This window comes from Tamandua tetradactyla, chromosome 7 (genome assembly GCF_023851605.1).
Source record: "Tamandua tetradactyla isolate mTamTet1 chromosome 7, mTamTet1.pri, whole genome shotgun sequence".
NCBI classification, from domain to species: domain Eukaryota; kingdom Metazoa; phylum Chordata; class Mammalia; order Pilosa; family Myrmecophagidae; genus Tamandua; species Tamandua tetradactyla.
Window position 1 is genome coordinate 140,623,545 of NC_135333.1, and position 21,095 is coordinate 140,644,639.

A 21,095-nucleotide genomic window follows, 5' to 3' on the forward strand; every position below is an offset into this window, starting at 1 on the left:
GGAACTAAAGAAAATATGAAATTTTACTGTTAATTAATTGCTTTTATTAATATCATTAAAATATTTAATGCTCTTTGAAGAGTTTTCAGGCATAGTTTGTTTTCTGTTTGCCATAGAAATTAAAGTATAGTATAGTTTCTTTTCTGTACACTTGCATTAGCCAAAGACTCAGATAAAGAGCAAGGTGGCATTTATTTCTGATTCCATGAAAGTCATAAAAGATGAAAACCTTGTTCCTAGTCTTGAAATAGAGGTGCTTAAAGCCTTGGTCCCATGAGAAGTGACGTTGTTCAGGAATCTGAGGGGCAGTTCTCTCTCAAGGTCTTTACATGGAGACAGAGCTGAGAGGAGGGCAAATTTAGACTAACAGATTACAACCTGATCAATTCTACTTATACCAGGGCAAAAATGCCAACTCTCTATTCATAATTTCAACCTTAATGCTTAAGGTTCTTAAGTCAGCTAGTGAGATCTAGGCTTCTCATAAAGATGTCTTAACTTTAAATCCAGGTGGCAGGTAATATTTTCTTTTTTATTATGGAAACTTGACTGCTTAAAGTCTTGGTATCTCTGGTATTTTCCTTCTTTCATTTTTAACTGCCAGTTGCCACTTTACCTTCTGCCTGTAAGATACTGGACTTCATTAGAACCTAGATAGATAGAAGACTGCCTTCTGCATCAGCCTTCTTTGAGTATTTAAAAGTTCAAAAATAAACCCAGAATTGCCCCAAGAATTCGCAAACTTACCACACGGTAGGGAAGCTACGACCTACCCTATTGTCTTTTTATTTTATGAAACACTTAGCACATGCCTGGCCCATAGTAAGCATTCCGTACATGTTGGGCACTATAATTGTTATTTAATGCTCATTGCCTCAGTATTTCCCTGGAATTTGAGATCTGGTTTGATTTGTGATTCTTTATGTCATATCTTCTGCCTGGATCAGTAGAAGCGCTTTAGTATTTATGTTATGAATACAATGGGATATTCAGTTTTTCTATGGTGGGCCATATGTCCCTAATTCTACGTGGGTACAGTCTGCATGACCTTTTTAAAAATTTGTCACAGTGGTGAGTGTATATAGTCCACTGTCAGCAGGGAACTATTAGATTTGTAGCGGAATCAAATGGACATGGAGATGTTATTAATTACCTATTTACCTTATGCCACCATTTTTAATTATCCTCCAGTATCATGATGTAATTTTAGTGGAATTAAACTTGGACAGCTCATAATTACATAATCATATTCAATTTTCATTTAAATTCTAGTGGCTTGAAGCCTGTTAGTAGAGCTCCAAGCATCATTAGTTATAACAGTGGTTCTCAACCCTGGCTGTTTTATTGTGTAGAGAGCGTTACACACACAAACACACACACACACACACACACTCAGGGCGATCTCCAGAGATTCTGATTACATTGGTTTTAGGGCCCAAATGCTTTTTAAAAAAGCCTCCACAATTGATCTGGGGGTGAGGGGGAGGGTTGACAACCACTGAATTAGCCCATGGTAGCAGAAAAAGTGACTTAAAACCTACCAATTACATTTCTACTTGCATCAACCAACTTGGCTAAATTTTCTCCCCTGTCAACCTAAGCTACGCTTCCCTCTGCCTCCACCCCCATTCTCATTTAGTTCACATCTGCGAGTTAAAAGAGAACAGAAAAAGCGTAGATTTGTAGTCAGAGAAATTCGATTTAAAAATCTTGTTTGTGTCTCTTACTGACTGTGTGACCTTGGAAAAAATATACTGAATTTTCATTTCCCCATTTGTCAAATGGGGAAATTAGTGATAGTATATGAAAACGTTTTGTACAATAAATGATAGGAACTCAGTACATGTTAGGTATCCTTCTTGCTTTCATTTTTACCCTGTGTTTAATCCCTTCATAGATAAAATGAGGGGCTTGGGTAGCATTTAAATTTCCCTTAAGCCCTACAATCAGTGAGTCTGATCCTCTCTTATTCAGTGTGATCAGGAAAATAACCACTACATGTTCTTTCCTACAAATTCAATTTATATATAAAAGGAAAGCTATTGGCACATGTGGACAGGGGATGAGTTTGGAGTCTCTTTTAACATCTTGTTCACCATCTTCTCACTTGGGTCCCCTTTCAAACTGATGTGTCTGTGAAATGGTTGGCCAAGGTCAGGGATGTGGTTTGAAATTGTGGAAACAAGGCTTACTATTTGGGTGATGCCATGCATTTTACATGGGCGTCAGTCTTATGCCCTTGCCCGCCTCTGCACCTGCTTTAAGCACATAAGCAATCCCACCTGCTTCATACTCATCATAATGGCAGTAGCACCTGGCATTTATATCGCAGCACCTCTTTGAAGTGATGCACTTCGGAGGAGCACAGGTGAAATCAGGAAACATCTTTCAACTATTATCTGACTTACTACATTTTTTTGTCAGGAAAATGAAACATTGCTGTTTCTTGATCTACCCCAGGGAGTCATAGGGGAATCCATTCCAATATAGCTTGGTATCAGAGAACAGTTTGTGATTCATAGCCATGAATCAGAGGCTTCTGCTTTGTTTATTGTGACACATACCAATGCATTGCCTGGGCATCTGGTTCTAAAGGGAAGTTCAGGCAAAGAAGAGGTTGCAAGCTGCTATTATCTGCTAGTTCAGGCTGACCAAAGCAGAGGATTGGGAAGAACTTCCAGTGCACAGGCTTGTGTTAAGTCAGCTACATTGTCTGTAGGAAAAGCCGTGTTAAACATGACAGTAAATCCTCTGCTGTTCCCAATGCCTGGCAAAGTATAACATGGGATGTGGTGCAATTAAAGGATTAAGAGCAAGAGATTAGAAATCTTGGCAAACTAGATTCAAATTTTGGCTTCATCACTATCTACAGCAAGAATTGGCAAAGTTTTTCTAATAAGGGACAGCTAGTAAACATTTTAGGTTTTATGGACTATAGAGCGTATCACACCTACTCTGCTCTGCCATTGTAGCTTGAAAGCAGCCACAGATGATATATAAATGAATGAGCATATCTGTGTCTTAATACCTTTATCTATAAAAATAGGCAGTGGGTCAGATTTGGCCTGCAGGTTGTGGTTTGCCCATCCCTGATCTATAAGCTTTTGCACAAATACAGTACTCTAATTCTCTAAATTGCTTTGAGGATTAAATGAGATAATATGTATAGTTAAACACTTACCATGTGCTTGACATATAGTAAGGATTTGAAAATTGTAGTTGCTATTATTTTATTAAAAATGTTATATATCATATAACTTAAAATGCTGTTGATCATAGGATGCATCTGGATTACAGAGATGTTAAAATGTGATTAAAAAATTCTTAGAATTGATGAAATGTGGTAACAGCAATTAATTATAGGTTACATTTAGGGTTTTATGTCTTGTTCTACCCGTGGTAGTTTAAAAATTCGTATATAACATTTCTTTGTGATGTTCTTCTCAGAGACACATGCCATGAACTCCTGGGACATGTCCCACTACTTGCAGATCCTAAGTTTGCTCAATTTTCACAAGAAATTGGCCTGGCATCTCTGGGAGCGTCAGATGAAGATGTTCAGAAACTAGCCACCGTGAGTACTTTACACGATAAATGTGAAAGAATGTTTTATTTATTCCGTTTGTAAGGTGGAGAAAGCTTCAGAGTTATCAACTATGAATCATAATGCAAACAAGCTGGAGAGGGCATGGGGATTTACTGCTTCCTGTATTATGCTCTTTTGAAAAACAGTGTGTTCTTGGCTTTTTAACCAACAAAATATTTATGTTTTATCCATCTAGTTCAAAGGTTAACTAAAGGGCTAGATAGTAAATATGTTAGCCTTGTGAGTCATAAGGTCTCTGTTGCAACTTCGCAGCTCAGCCATTGTAGTGTGAAAGGCCATAGATAAAACGTAAATGAATCAGTGTGGCTGTGTTCCAATAAAACTTTATTTATAAACGCTGGTAGTGGGCTGTATTTGGCCATTGGGCTGTGGCTGTGATTTGGTGATTCTTAGTCTAACATTTATTTCCTAGAAATATAAGTAATAGAAAAATGTGCAAGTTTATGCAAACTGTACTTGAAACTAGTCAAGGTTAGTCAAGATGGTTGTGGTCAGACATAGTTTGAACCAGCAATAAGAAACTCAGACCAAACAGTTACAATGAGTAAAAAGCCAATAAAAGCTATAATGGGTGCCATGTTCACAGCAAGAGTCTTCTCAAAAGAATGTGAGAGGAAGGGCTTAATGCTGGCTTCTCCTTTTAAGAAGCTGAGGAGCCAGATTTAGTGAGCTCACATGCCTTGCTTTAGCCGCCTTTCAAGAGCCCAGGAGCAGGTTTAGCAAATGCACATACCTACAGAGACCAGTTAGCCTAAATGAGACACACTGTTGGCATATTAGGCACATAGGAATAGACTTTACTGTTACCAATAAATAAATTTTCTTCTAGATTTCTTAAAACCCACCACCCTTTCAGTATATTTTTTGATTCCTACTTTTAATAGAAATTTGGAAACTGAGGAATATTTTCCAGCAAAAGAGAAACAGTAATGCAAAACCCATCTCAGTGGCAAGTGGCCGTGGTGTCAGCATGGGGATCAGCAGGGGTTACTGGGCACTTTTTGGTGAAGCAGAGAGAATATGGTTCTTCTGCAGCAGGGGATAGTCACAGGTAGAAACACAGGGCCTGTGCTGCCAGATCTTCCAGATTTTTGAAATATGATCGTAATCTAGATATTTAAGTAAATTAATGATTTTAACATATTGCTTTATTTAACAAAAATAACAACAGCCACTATATAAACTGAAGAAAATATATTTATAAACTGAATCTGGCTTTTGACTTCCAATTTATAACCTCTACCCTAGGAATTGCATCTCATGTATATTAGCTCTCCATTGCTATATGACAAATTACCCACAAATTTAGTGGCTTAGCACAAGAAACATTTATTATCCCATACTTTCTGTGAGTTGAGAATTTGGGAGCAACTTAGCTGAGGGGTTCTGGCTCAGGGTCTCTCAGGTGGTTGTAGTCAAGATGTTGGCTGGCTCTGCAGTTGTCTGAAAGCTTGGAGAATTATTTCCAAGATGACTCGCTTATGTGGCTATTGGCAGGGGGCCTCAGTTCCTTGTCCATGGAACTCTCCAAAGGGCTGTTTGAGTGTCCTCATGAAATGGGCGTTAGCTTATTTCAGGGCAAGTAATGCAAGAAAGAGCAAGGGGGAAGCCCAGATGCCTTTTGTGGCTTGATAAATACTGTTCACTTTGACCCTGTCTTATTTATTCATTAGAAGTGCTTTACTAAGTCCAGCCCACATTAAAAAGTAGGGGATTTAAGCTGTGTCTTTTGGAGACAGGAATGTCAAAGAATTTGTTGGACATATTTTAAAGCCATTTCACCATGTGTTCTGTTATCTAGGTCTCAAACCTTGGCCCTATCCTTAAACCTCAGATGTTGGAAACTTTTCCATACCTTTCAGATTTCTATTGAATTTTTCTGATTTCAGACTTTCACCTCCTATAGCTCATATTCTTTGGGTTTTTTTTTGTTTGTTTGTTTTCATATTCTTGACCAGGGATAAATGTTTTGCTTATATGGCCGACTCTGTACAGCTGCAAATTGGGTTTCAATTCTTCCAGGCTCTGTGCAGCACTGACTATATGTGTTTGTGTGTAGGTGTGAAAGTGTGTGACTGTGTTGTGTGTGTGTGCGAAGAGGGGAGCAAAAGGAATGTTAGCAGTCTATGGATGTGAATGTAGGTGCACCCTAGTGCATGCTCTTATTCTCTTAAAAGCAGTGACAAGCCTGTACTGAGAACCTGAACTTGTGAGGCTCAAGGACAAGTTCTGACCAATGGCTAGTTTCTCATGGGTCACCCAGCTTCTCTTCTCGGTTTCACATTTGTAAAATTAGCGAGTTCATCTAACTAAATGCCAAAATATTATTCTCTTCTTAGGTCTCTTATTCTATGGTTGTTTCCCCTTTCAACATAATTATCATGGGAATCCATCCACTTATTCCCATGATGTTACTAGGCTTGCAATATTTTAAGTGTCTATGAGGAAGTAACATCACATTTTCCCTTCAAAAGTAGATATTTGTTTTAAAACAGTGAAAAAATGTCTTGGAAGCTGGTGAATAAAATGGTTGTTTTTTTTTAAAAAGTGATGTAACTATAATCTCATAAAATTATTATCAAGAGATCCATTAAAAAAAGTGGCAAGAAAGCAGTTTTATTGCCCCTTAGTTTTACATTCCATCAAATGTTGATTAATTAATTCCATCACTCAAACTGACATTTACAAAGAATATGATATGGTTGTCACCTTTTGGAAATTTATTGTCTATATATTTAACAGTAAGATTTTCAGGGGAGGGAAAGTTTCTGCTGAGTCTTGAAAAATGAGAAAAAGTCATCCAAATGGAGAAGAGGGAAAGGGAGGGATGGAGGAATAATTTCAATCAGAATAAGAAATCTCTCCCTGGTTTGGACAGGGTGGTCAGAAGTGAATGTGCTGGCTCACCAGTCTGGAGGGACATTCTGGAGCCAAGAATATATCCTTTTGTGTTATTTTTCTATTGTTGCTCTAACAAATTACCACAAACTTAGAAGCTTGAAACAAGACAATTTAGCAGCCTTAGTTCTTTAGGTTAGAAGTCTGAAATATGTCTCAGTTATTATCAAGGTATTGTCTGTGATGCTTCTGGAGGCTCCAGGGGGAGGTCTGTTTCCTTTTCCAGCTCATAGAGGCTGCCTGCATTCCTTTGCTTATGGCCCCCTTCTGCCATGTTGAAAGTCAGGTATATTGCTTCTCTCTTCAGTCACCACATCTCTCTCTCTCACTGGCTGTAGCTGGGAAAGGGTCTCCACTTTTAAGGACCCGTGTGATTAGATTGGGCCTGCTGGGATAATTCTGGATAATCTCCTATCTCAAGGTTACTACCCTTAGCAATATCTACAAAATCCCTTTTGTCATGTAAATCAACATATGCCTAGGTTTTGGGGATTATCTCTAGGGGACCTTTATTCTGACTGTTACTACTGATAAAATTGCAAGAAAGAAACTCATACTTGTAACTTGAAACCCATTTTTATAGGGCCAGTGAATTTTTAAGAGGAGTAGGTGTTCTTTAGGAGCTTGCATTTCTTAGCATGACATCAGCATCCCTGGCCTTGGATTGCCCTTGCTCCAGCAGCTAAAAACACTCCCATCTGTTACAGATCATTAGAACATTAATCATGTTTCTCTCTCTTTTCATTGTCCTTTCCCTGACTGTACCTGCTTTTCTGCAAAATCCAATTCAAGTCAATACATATTCTTTAAGTGGCTAAAATGTCCATTGTACCGTGAGTTAAGGGTAGGTAAAATACAAAAGAATTCTTGCTTCAAGGAACTCACAGTCTGGTACACAGAGATACAGAAAACCTAGAATCAGTATCATTTTTTATTCATATGCATACGCAGATATAGAGAAGGAATGAATCTTCCAAGTGTGTGTGAGTGAGCTCTGAGTTCAGTGTTGGAGACTGGAATTCAAAATTGGGAGCAGGGAGCCAGCAGAGGGTTCTTTTATATGTAGGAAATAAATTGGTGACAAGCAAAGGAGGATAAAGTGTCCACCAAAGAATCTAACCTGACTGGAATCTTGCAGTGGGTTTGACAGTGAATGTAATTACAATCACAGAATTATAAACATGAATGTGGTTAAAAGGAGAAATGTAGGTTGTGCATATGGTAACAGAACAAAAATTAAAATAATAAAGTCTAAGGAACTGCACTATACAATCAGTGAACCCTACGTATAGTTAATAGTATAATAAAAACATGCTTTCATCAATTGCAACAAAATTCCACACTAATGCAAGGTGTTAATATTAGGGTGGTATACGGGAATCCTGTATTTATGCATGATTGATCTGTAAACCCATAACTTCTCTAATAAAGAAAAAAAAAGAGGGTAAATTTGCAAAAGACTTTAAAGCAAAAGATCTTGAATCACTTCCAAATGCAGTGGACACTTTAGGGTAGGAGGGGGGAGTCCCACCATGGCTTTGCCTGGTCTTTTCTTTTTTCTTTTCCTCATTTTACATGAGCTTTCACCCCGACTCCCTTTGACTTTCTGGCTCCCACAAGTCTTATAGTTCCAGTTCTTTCCTATTTTGGGGGGGGGCCCCTGCCCACTTACTTTGCAAAGTGTCCTGTAGAATAAAGAGACATGTAGAAAGTTTTCTTTGTGTGGTATAGAGGGTCTGAAGGAGGACAGACTCCAAGTGTGAGGAAGGCTAGGGAGATTGTTCCAGAAATGTTACTAAAACTGTTATTGATGTCTGGATCTATATCCATTCTCTCAATTAAAAAAAAAAATAAAAGGGAATGGAAAACTGCAAGAAGATGCTCTTGAAAGAAAACACAGTTAGATTCTAGCCAGGCAATTTCAAAGTAAATCCGGGAATAAGTAACTATTGAATAACGTGCCCATTAACTACCCTCAAGCCATGAGCTGAAGCTAGAAACCCAATTTAATAACCCATGTGCAGCTAGGAAATTAAGAGGTAAGGCCTTGCTGGGAGAGGTAGAAATTCCTATGGTGAGAGGATATTGGTGGTTAGCGAGGCCTCAGCTGTCCAGATGAGAAATGGAGGTATTAGTGATTTCCTTAAAGTTGTTCGCTTTAATTCTCCTGAAGAAATACTAGAGGAAAATTAGAGATGAGATGCACCAGGAGAAAAATCCATAGAGAGGACAAATGGAAAACCATAGAAGTCACTATTTATGCAGAGCACTGCAACAGGCTGTATTATTCTTTTGCTGTAGTTGAGATTTATATTATTAATGTCTTCGTTTATATAGTGCCTGTTTTTCCTAGTTTACTGAATTTAAGCACTTATGAAAAAGAGAGTCATGTCTAGTGAAAGCAGACACCTACAACGTTTCTGCAGGGTACTGTCAACAAATCCATCTGAGGAAGAAAATAATCTTCACTAGGACTGATTGGCACCACCAAACTCTGTTTTGTCCAAAGTCGCTTTTGAACTCCTGTCTGATTTCAGAGGGACCAGGGTATTGCCTGTAGCTGCTGCATTTCCTTCTTGTATTTCTGTATGATATTTATTTTGACATTTTAACAATACTGAGTTTTGAAAATGAAGCTATCTGTGCTGTTTTATGTAGGCAGTGGTTTCTATGCCCTGGGAGCCATTTAAATGAAACTCTTTTGTGTCTGAAGAAATTGATGGTGATGCTTGGTAAATGTATTTCCGATGCATTGTTGTACATGTAAATGATTTCCCCTCTGGTGGATAAAGAATAAGGCCACTGGTTTGGCACCTGCACTCTTTTCATACTCAACATAGCTGTCCAGGGTCTGTGTGTGATAGATATGCAAACATCTCCCCAATAAGGGCTGTCTAGAGTGTGCTATAATTTTGAGACCAGCCATTTCCCACTGTAGTGCTGGTTTAAGTGGATTTAATGGATTAGTGTCTACTTTACGGGGTCGTAAACCACAATGCCTTCAGGGGCCAGGTGACAGTCAACATGAGTAGAATAGCCTACTGTAAGACAATAAGGAGTATTGGAGCCTGTGGAGAACTGGAGAATACACGTCATGCCCACAGGCCTTTACATTCAAAAACTAAAACAATAGAAAACCTTCTGTGGCTGCAAATCATGTCTACAAGCCCAAACAGAACTACAGGCTCTCAGTGGCCAGCCCTTGCCTCTGAAGTCTATTATGCATTAGACTAGAACATCTTTGAGGGATAAGCCCATGCTGGATTCATCTTCTTGTCCCATCATAGGGTCCCAATTAGTGTTTGCCAGACAACTGGGTATTTTTCCTAAGAAAAGATGTCTACTTCAGGGATGCTTTTCACTAGGGATAAGTTTCTTTTTGCAGTTGAGAGGTGGCTGGTTTTGAATTATAATTTTAAACAGTTAAAAACATGACTCTCATACATATGCACCCAGCACGTGTCAAGGATTTATTTAACTCATCAAGGAAGGAAAAGCAGGATGGTAAATCTAGTTCCAAGAAGAATTTGAGAGACTGAGAATATATATGGTCACTGAAAGAAAGAATCCTGGGAGAAGATGCCACATGGTTTATGTGGTACAGGGCAATAAAACGATAATCTTGAGCTTATCTTTTCTACCAGGCTGAAATCATTTGCATATCTAGTAGACAAAAATAATTTGCAATTTATCAACCTTCACAAGGTAACATCTAACTTTCTAGCTTCTGGGCCCCAATCAATAGTGAATAAGAAGTCAGACAAAGGTTATATTCCCTGTATCAGTGCTTTTCAAGCTTTATTTCTAAATTTTGGAACTTTTTCTAAACCTGGATTAATAGAGTATTGCCAGAGAAATACTGTGCATTGTGACATGAGTTTATTTATGGCTTACTCACTTAGGGTCTGGAAGTGTACACTTGGATCTATGAATGCCATGTCATTGGTTCTGATTTGGGTGTCACAGTCTCCTGTCATCTGCTCTTTTGCTATATGATCTGTATTGTTCATTTTTACAGGAATACACAAACAGACACTTGCTGATCAGGTGAATTTATGAACTGGTCTTAGATATATATTGATTTTCCTTCTCCGAAATGTTAGCAAATATAAAGTGGTGTCTTTCACCAAGCGGTGCATCCCATCCTGCAATGCAGATGGCTTTAATTCACTCTATTCATTTCTCATATCAGAAAGGCATTTGAAATAGACAAAGCTGTGCATCATCTGTAGGAGAAAGTAATCAGTATGAATCCACCACAGATGTTTCCCAAGTAGAATAAATCGGCCTCTGGCCCAGTTGGAATTTTCCCTCTACAGAGAATTTTAGGTCATCTATTTAGTTGGGCCAACCCTGAAGCATTAACTTCACTCTTGACTTAAGGGTCTCTGTCACTGGGTCTTGGTAATGATGATGAGGGAAGAGTGTTGGCCAAGGATAATGAAGGAAACGAGCAGTCTTTCTTGAAAATTTAGTCTTATGGCATGTTATTATGAGTTCTGTTAAAAGAAAGGATCACTGGGCAAATATATTTGGGAAACAATGAGTCAAATAAAGGAAACAGCTTTGTTTTTAGAGTGTAGGACTTTTCAGAGCTTTTCACAGGATTACATGAAGAGTAAAACTTCAAAGTGATAAAAATGTTATTTTTCAAAACTTACCATATTTCCTCCATTCTAAGATGGTTGTAAAACATGTCATTAATTTAATAACAGCCCTTTTTTTTTTAGAGGAAAAAGGACTCAGCCAGCAAAATTTTTGACATGGTTTGTGAAGTGAAGTTCCATTTTGGAAATGTGAAAAAATTGAACTGGAGAATTACAAAAATACCTTATATGATCACAGAAGCCTTTTTGTTATAGAATGTGTATTAGCATCCCAAGCTATTAATATTTCAAGAAGCACAGTTTAGAAAATACAAGCCTAGAATGTTTTTTGAAAGGGCAGAATTCATTGTGAGTGGAGACCTGAACACTACTTAAATTTTTTTTGCAGTAAATAATTGTGAGGCAATTAATAATATAGGGCTCTATTGGTACTTTTCTTTATAAAAAAAAAATTTTATTTGATCCAGGCAAAAGAGTTTACCTTGATTGGGGCTTTTGGTTGTCATGAATCAAGTGTGCTTGAATTTCCAGGTATAACCAGTACTTTCTCATGTTGAGTAGTAATGAAATGTACAGTCAGTCTTAAACTAATAATTGACTATAATTCACATTAGAAGTGTAATTGTAAAGGTAACCTTAGCTTATGAATTGCTAATTAATATTTTTCTCCCTGCTGGAAACATTAGCTTGTTTCCCTGTCTCTCATGTCTTTGCCTACCTCACTAGGGCCAGGGAATCTTAGGATGCTAAAAGATTTATGCCCAGCTATAGTTCTTTCTGAACATGGATGACATTAAAAATGACCATTTTAGTATCTCTACAGAAAGCTTGAAAGAAGCCTCAGGCTTATTTATTCCATGTAGAGTCTTTGAACTAGTTCAGCTGTTTGGATCATTTGATACAAAGCTGACAAAGGGCTGGAAGGAATGCACTTTTATACGTTCTTAATTGAGATGTTGGGGTGGAGGATCAGTTTGTGCATCATTTCCAAGAGTAACTTAATTAAAAGTTAATAATATCTACTCCAACTCATTACTCTCACTTTTTTGTCTTCTGTGCATATAGAAAAGTAGTAGCATCTTGCGAGGAAGACTACAATTCTTTAACTAGTACCATAGAGCGTAAGTTCTGTCCTTTTCCACTACCTTTGTTTTCATCACTGTGTTGTTTTCTTCCTTTTCTACCTGTGTGCTCCTTCTGACTATAACTCTGAGATGCGATGTTGTAGGCTATTTTGCTCTATCCATTTTTGTATGTTTCACTTATGGTATTTATTGTTGCCATTATGAAGGGCTTGCCATCTATTTATATTATGATGAGAACTCCAGTTATTTGGAATTAAAAAGATGAGCTCTCCATTGCCCACCATGTTTGGTAACGAATATATTTGCAATCTGGAATGGCTGTATATTTTTGTAACACAATCTTTCTTCATCTTTATTACTATAACCTAGGGCCCTCAGAGAGGTATCATGTAACCCCGGATGAAAAAAGAAAAGAAGATTACTTTAGATATTTGGAAATTCACAAAAATAGAGCTGTGTTGGTGACTTCACATTCTGTTTGTGAGCTGAGTGAGTGCTAAGCCCCCGGTGCCCTGTACCTACTGCAATTTATCCAACATTAGCACGGCCAGTCAACAGATGGGGTCTCAGCACCAGTCAGCGCTTTTCTCCACTATCAGCGCTAGTGAGATGCTCTTCTGAATGATTATAGGCTCTTTGTGGTGTGGTGCAAGGTGGTGGAAAGAGCCTGGACTTGAGGTTAGCACAGCTGGGTTCGACTGCCAGTTTTGTTTCTTCCTAGACTTGTGTCTGGGGCCAAACCACATCACCAATTTATGCCTCAAATGCCTTCTTTAAAATGGGGGTATTGTCCTACCACCCCGTGCTGAAGTGAGGAACAAATGAGATGAGTACTTCCGTGAAGTCCACCCTGCCATTTTCTACATCATGCCCAAGCCTGGTAGGACTCGACCTCACCTTTACTCAAGAAATCTTTACTCTTGCCAGGCCAAACCCTTCTGCCCAACACCAAAGGAGCTGGGTTTTTGATTAAATAATTTTAAAGTCATTTCAAATCCACCAATTCTCTAATTCTTTGTCTAGAGTTAACTCCCTCTTCCTATGATTAAAAAAATCCTGACATTGAGCCTTTACTGTTTTCTTCTAAAAGGTAGAGTGCATTCATCAAGCAGTCATTTTAACTTCCAAAAAGATGTACAAAAGAAGAAATGTTCTGGTGTAACTACAATGGGCTAGTAGGCTCTCAAAATCTTAGGCTTGAATGAACAGAAATATCTTTAGTGTAATTCCATTTCAAGCAAAAGGAGAGAGAAGATGGTTGGGATTTCTTTATGAGCTAGAATAGCAGAGGTAATGTTATATCAAACTATAGGAATTTAATTACCCTATTCCGCAAATGTAGTTTTCAAATAAAGGAGCCAAAAGGATTCCAAAGCCATTCTTCTGAAGTGTGATATAAAAACCCAGCATACTTTTAGTAGATGGAAAATGTATTACTGTACATTATGAGCCACTACAATGAATGGTAGCTCAATAAGAAACATGACACAAGATTGAGCACATAGTGATTAAAAGTCTCTTTGAGCTCTTTTTAGGAAAGATTGCAATTTGCTTAGAGTTCTCTATACTTGAGACAGCAAGGATGGTCATTTATGGAATATTTCTGCTGGGGAGAGTTCTCCCAGAAAATGGAAATGCTGTCATTTGAGGGCTTAAGTACAGATGAAGTGGAAGTAAGAAATGCTGCTGGGGTTGGGAAGAATAAATCACCTGGGAAGCCTCATCATTCTTCTCAGGATCTGAAAGTCTCTCCTTTAGAATGTCCATAAAAAAATCATTCCCTCAGCAATGAAGGGGAGGTTGATGGAAAGCTGATTTAGAGGTTTCTTTACTGAAAAGTCTTTACCAAAACCTTTGTTTCTCTTTCTTATTCCAAAAGGGATGCATATTCATAAAAAAACTGAGGAAAATGGATGAGTAAAGGAAAGAAAAAGAAAGATATCATTTGCCATGATATCATGGCAGTGGTAACCGCTGTGAACGTTTTAGTATAACCTTCCAGTTTTTCTGAAAAGTCATTTTGCCATGTCACGTAGAAACTTGGTAAAAGGGAGTCCTGAAGGGGCAATGAGGTGTTCATTCATTTATCCAACACTTGTACAGCCAGAACAGACTTTAGCTTTTACATCTGCAGAAGAAAGAACAAATTGGAAGTCCTCTAGAAATATGGGGTTTGTGACTTCTTACTCAGGTAAGTTGCAAAGTGTTTTAGTGAACATCATGTGTTGTTAATAAATTTTATTTTCCTTTCTTGTTTTTTTTTTTTTTGAGAAATAATGATGCGGTACAAATGTTTCATTAAAAAAATGGTTTCTGTAAATACTTATTTAATTTTCAAATTTTGAGTTAGTCTTATTCCCCTTACTGAGTGCTGCTTTTCTCTCACCCCTCCAATTGTTCTTTTTTTTTTTTTAAGTAAGATTATAATATATTCCAGTAGCAAATATATTCTAAAGTTTCCCCATTGCACTTAACCCCAGATAATCATACTGGTAGGGAATAAAAAGGAAAGATGGAATCCATGAAATAGAGCGACTGCTACTGCATACAATACTATGTGGCTTTCATTGAGTCCCTTTGGGACAAGCTAGGGCGGCAGTATAGTTTAGTGGATAATTAAGACAACAGACTCTGGGGTCAAATTACTTGGGTTCATATCTGGGCTCTGTTTCTCACTGGCTGGGTCGTCTTGGACGAAGTTATCGAACCTCTCTGTGCCCTAGTTTTTTCATCTTAAAAATGGGTATAATACCACTCTTCAACCCAGCGGTGCAGTTGTAGGAATTCACGAGAAAATGCATGGTAAAGCTGCTTGGCACAATGCTAAATGTGCCCTAAATACTGGCTGGTATATATATGATCTGATTACACTCTTAGATATCTGGGTGGCCACATCAGTGGGCAGGAGAGTGCAGGACAGGTCTTGAGAGAGTTTCTACTCTCCCGTGTGACCTTGGGTGATTCTCTAACTTTCAATAACTCAGGTCTTCCCTTTGGAAATGCCGACTATGCTGTGGGTATTACAAAAGGGTCTTAAATGGAGAGAGCATGCTACTTAGCAACGTAAAGTGTTTAACCATAAATAATAAAGGTAAGTCCTCCTCTGAAAGATGCCAAGCTTCTCTCTGGAGATGGAGGATGCTTCCCCTGAGTTAATAGCACACTGCCCCTGAGCCAACATAGAGAAGGCAAATCGCTGGAAACAGCTTGAGAAAACAAGTAAATAAATATTGTTTGTGCCAGTGAAAGCACATGAAATATGAATTCCTGACTAAATTTTTCAGGCAGATTAGGAGTGATGCTGTTCATTGATGTATGCAGCACTCTTCTAATAGCTAAATAAAGCAATAAATTTGGGGCTTCAGATCTTGGCTGTTCCTTCTTAGGAGTTCAGGCATCTGAGAACTCAACCCAGATGTTTGCAGCTTGGCTGTAAAATGGCTGCATTCTGGAAAAGTTCCAAAAGATGTTGTTTGCTCTAGTTTTGATGCATTTGGATACGGCTTTAAGTTTGTAAATAGGAGCCTTAGGTTGGTGTCTTTAACTAGCAAGGCCTAAAAGTTCTCTGTAATAAAACAAGGGGCGATACTCTTAAAATGGCATAATTTAGAAACACTTGAACATTTATCTCTCATCAAATTTTTTGGGGGGAGTAGGGGGTATTTATTTTTACTTCCCCAGATCTAATTAAGAAGACTATTTCTTCCAAGATAAAAATCAAGGCTGTAGTGGGAGAGAAATGGGGCAAAGGTATTCCTTTGCAAAGGTGAATTAGCAAAGGCAGGACCTTGCTGAATTTCTGCCAAGTATCTTTTCCACAGCTCTGATAGACTCAACTATGGCCCATTCATTTATTCATTTGGGAAACATTTACTGAGCATGTGCTATGTGTCAAGGACTGCAAATTTAATGAGAGAACAGGTGTACATGGTCCTGTCTTTTTGGAGGCTTACAGATAAGTGAACTGGGGAATTCAATATGGCTTGGTAAGCACAAAGATGGCAGGAGAAGACACTTAGAGCTACAGGGAGGATGAGTGATTAAGGTGGCTTCTTGGGGGTGGGAGTGAGGCTGTCTAAGCTGTGAAATCATTATTTGGTATTTGCTTTTATACATACTTCTAGGTAGATGTTAGTGCTCAGGAAACTTTTGCATCTCAATGGCCCATCTGCTTTTTGGAAAGCTCCTTAGATTGGGTTTTAGGAATTAATGGCCTGTAACGAAGCCCACAGTCGCCTACTCGGAATGCAACTTCTCTGTAGAACCAGAGCTCTTAGCCCGAGATAAATCAGCCACACTGATAGATATGGCCTAATTGCCTCATAGCAGGCAACTTCACCTAAGTTATGGCTATTATATTTATTCAGCATTTAACATGTGTTCATTCAATTGTGTTCTCACCGTGGCAGTTTGAGGGAGCAGGATTTAGGTTATTAACCCCTAACACAGTCTTTAGAATCCACGTGGTGCTGGGCACACACTGGCGCTCAATAAAAACTTGTGAGGAAAGGAATCCCCATTTTATAGATGAATAAAGGCAGACTCAGGCAAGTTAAATGACTTGCCTGAGGTCACATGCTGAAATCATGGCAGAGGCTGAGCTTTTAGATTTGCTGACTCCTAACCTGGTACACCAAGCCGCTTCTCAGGAGTTTGGAATCTTGGGAAAGTTGTCATCAGGTGAAGCATCAGAGGCAGATGCACAGCGTTTAGAGACAGGGCCTCTTGTCTGGTTAATGCCTGCAGAATATCTGAGTATGTGTGTATTCTAGCTTGCACCTTGCTTACATTTTTAAAAATGAATTGTCTATTATAGTGAGTTGAATTGTATCGTCCTGAAATATATATTCTCAAGTCCTAACCGTTGGTACCTGTGAATGTGCTTAACTTGAAAAATAGGATGTTTGCAGATGTAATGAAATTAAGATGAGGTCATACAGGATGAGGATGGGCCCCGAATCCAGCTAGCTTGCATTTATACAGAGACTCAGCAGAGACGTGGACAGGAGACCTTGTGAAGGTGGCGGTAGAGACAGAAGTTGTGCAACTAAAAGCCAGGGAACGCCAAGGAGCTTGGCATTGCCGGGAGCCACCTGCAGCTAGTAGGAGGCAAGGAAGAATTATCCCTGCAGCCCTAGGAGGGGTTGTAGCCCTACTGACACCTTGATTTTAGGCATCTAGCATCCAGAACTGTGAGAGAATAAGTTTCTGCTATTTGAAGCCACCTAGTGTGCAGTACTTTGCAGCCCTAAGAAATGAATACACCTACATTTATTTACACGTCTGAGGATATCACAATAACATCCAGATTTGTAGCTTCTCTTAAAAATGCCAACCTGTCCGGCAGTGAGACTGCTTTTACAGTAGGCCAAAGTTGAGTTGCTGATGTCCCCATTAGATGGAACATGTGATGCTCAGCTGGGTAGTGGGACCTCATTTTCAGTCATCTGCTTGTCCCCTCCTCTACTGAGTGGGGATTAGGGGAAGGGAGAGAGAACAGAGAGATTAGTATTCTAGGCTGCAGCAAATATACTAGCTCTTTTGATAGTTGGTTCTAGAGAGTAAGTTTGGTCAAATAGCTTGGCATGAAACACCAGAAATATTAATCATACCATTTTTTACTCTCATGAATCCTCACTACCTCCCACCAAATTTATTATATCCCAATCAAATAATGCATCTAAGTCAATTGGAAGTGGACTGCTGCCATTTAAAGCAATACCATATTGTGTTTAGTTTTGTGCCTGGTAATAAATATGACTTTTTAATCTAAACACAATGCATTTATTTCCAACCTAGCCTCATTTATGGTAAGGTCAGCTCTCCTGAGCTGGGCTAATTGCAGCACTGTTTCCAACTGGTAAAACTCAGAGGACTCTACTTCCTTTTTATGATTGCGTTTAAGTGCTTGTTCCTCACTGGCTCCTGACAGCCCTGGGCTGTGTTACTGAGCTGATCCAGGGGGCCACAGAGGAAATGAACGCACCGACCTCAGGGCAAGCCATGGAAGGATTGTTACAGGCAAGCTAGATAGGCCCTCACTTTTCCGGGCACACACCAAACTCAGCTGCCAAGAACATGGCATAAGCATCAGTTCTAGGATCCTACAGCATCCAATCACTCGGGGAACAGAAGCAGGATGGGGTGGTGTGGTCAAAGGACCTGGGAGTCAGGCGCATCTGATTCCAGTCCGGCTCTACTGCACCTAACCTTGCACAAGTTACTTAGCTTGTGACTCAGTTTCCTCATTTGTAAAATGGGGGATTTGGCACTGCCGCATAGGAAGAATTCAACAAATGGTAGTTACTCTTTTTTATTTTCTCCATTTTACGGGCCAGTAGCCTAAGACTCAAAAGGGCTAAATAACTTTCCAAAGGTTAAGTACACGGCAGAGTCTGTCCTTGAACCTTGGCCTCTCCCTCTAAAGTCAAGGCACTCAGACTGCCAATCTATGTTCCTTCACAGTGCCTGCTTCTCGGGTTGAGTGAGTGTGATGCGAAGGACTTAGCGCTGTGTCTGGTGGAGTGCAGGCTTCAGCACCTGACAGTGATGACTATTAGACAAAGTGCAGCTCAGCTGAGCTGAAATGCCATCTAGAAGTTTGGTTACCTATAGGCCCTCATTGTGACAGGGACCCCGATTCACAGGTAAATCTTTTCAGCCCCATTTACACCTCTAGGTGCGGCTCCTGACTCTGAGTGTGAGAGACGATGATGGTACGGGCGATGGTTAGTGACTAGAAAAGAAACATGACTTCATTAACAAGAACTTAAAATAGAAGGCCACTTGGTGCAATGAAGCGGTGAGAATGTCTCTCCCTGCTAAACATACCCTTCTTGACAGTTTTCAGACGCATAATCATCTTCCAGGACTCCCTGTTCTCACCTGGAAAGAAAGAGGTGAGAAAGGTGCAGGCTCTTTAGCCCTAATGTCCAGGAGGGTGTTGCTTTTAGTAATGCAGGGATAAAAATAAAACAGCTCTCGAAAGGCAGTTGTGACTGCCCAGGGCTCACCTGGAAATCAGTAACAACTTCATTTTTCATGCTAGCGTTCGAGAGCTGACCTTTAAAATCACCACATCTGGGGAGAATGTGTGATTTGGTGCAGAACATTTTAGGGCATGCCCAAGGATGAATGACTGAGAATGTGATCATCAGTTTTCTTCTCCTTCAAGGGCCTCCAAATGGCTAAGGTTATAAAAGTCAGTTCTTAGGTACTTCCAAACCAATAGCATTTGTTCAAGTAGGACTTCTGTGCAAAGCAGCAAAGCAGAATACGCACATATATAAATGGAATGCTGATCCATGCACTGGGAATGAAAGTGATAGGGAGGGGGCCTGTCTTCAGAGTGATGTTTAGGCATTTCAGGATAGCTAGTTCTAGAATAAGTTCAGTAACGGGTTGTTTGGGAAAAGATGGAATCTCTTTAAAAGAAGGGCCAGCTGCGTGCATCCCTTTGTTATGGAGAAGCTGCACTGAGGCTTAGGCATTAGTCCAGGGTCCAAGGAGTAATACCACTGAATATAAAACCAGCTTTTGATTTGTGAAACCCTAAATACCAACAGGTCCAGAAGGCATAAAAGAAGCCGATGTGTATTCATAATACCCTTTTTAAAGAGCCATGAAATGTTGTAGAAGACACGCGTTGGATGTACGGCCATCTCATGGAATTCATCCAGTGAGATGAATTTTCTCCAGGAGAAAATAGCATCTGTCTGATCTTGTGTGTCACTATCTGGGCCATAATGTTGATATAAATTCCTCATTCTTACTCATTGTGACTGGTGCTGAGACCTGCCCCAGACAAACTCATCCACACCCACCCCAGCGCAGTTAGTGATTTCCCTGGCCAGCCTCCACTTGGCTCCCAACTGCAGTAACGGCAGAGTGAAAGACTTTCCCCCTGACATTTTCGAATGAGCATCCAGATGGCAGAATCAAAGGGCTTTCAGGATTGCTCCTTGTGAGGAAGGAGACCAGAAGCCACTTAACCACAAGACTGCCAAGCCTCTGCAGGAAATACCTGCCAATCAACGTCCATTCACGCTCCTTAGGCCTGCGCTCTTCCAGGGCTTGCTGGGGGAAGGAGGGTGGGCTTCTCCTGCCTGGAGTGGAGAGCCATTGGCTGTGCTGAAGGGGACACAGAGAGAAGGCAAGGATCAGATCTGTTTCTGAACTTATAAGTAAAACCTGATTTGATGGCTACAGAAGAGGGATTTTCATCTTTTCGAAGTCTGTAATACTAGAAAATTTGCTCAGGGTAGTAGTTACTGACCTGGAAAATGGGCAGTGACCCGGATGGCGTGGCCTAGCGGGAAAACTCCTCTTGCTTAACCATTTCCTTCCTTCTGACCTCAGCTGGTGCCCTCAGGGTCCTTCACTCAGTCACAGGGAAGAATTCAAGGACTAGTCAGTGCAGACAGCCCAACGCTTTAGTAAGCCGGATGCGGAGAGCCCCAGGGGTGCTAGGCTGGGTGCTGGAGGCCCCGGGAACTTTTGGTGAAGTCAAGACCCCCGACCAGGGGCTGATTCCAGGATGGTTCTTGACTCAGCGACAGGGGAGAACCGGAGGACTGGACAGTGTGCCCAGCTAAAGGGTCCAGGCCAGCCAGTGTGTACAGCTCAAAACCTGGACGAGCAGTCAAATACACGCTCAAAGGGAGAAAAGTGCAGGCCTTCTCCAAAGGAGGAGAAGCAGCCTGAGGTTGGGATCCTTGCATTATAAGGACTTGGAGGGGCCCATCCCCCTGGCTATGATGATAAGGGATTGGTGGGCTGCACATTTCATTGTTTTTTCAGGTGTTGACCTGAATGAGGGTAGGTGTGTGTGAGTCAAAAGGAACTTTTGTTATGGGTCTTAGGGTCACTTCCCCCTGCCTTCTCTCCTATCTAACCTGC

At 40.0% G+C, this 21,095-nt stretch overlaps 1 protein-coding gene across 1 annotated transcript in view; it reads left to right on the plus strand.

Annotated features, from left to right (window-relative positions):
- TPH2 (tryptophan hydroxylase 2) overlaps positions 1 to 21,095 on the plus strand; it is a 103,160-nt gene that overhangs the window by 57,729 nt on the left and 24,336 nt on the right. Inside the window, exon 8 of the mRNA XM_077111448.1 lies at positions 3,448 to 3,574. Coding sequence (XP_076967563.1) covers positions 3,448 to 3,574 — 127 coding nt within the window. The remainder of the gene's footprint in view (positions 1 to 3,447; positions 3,575 to 21,095) is intronic.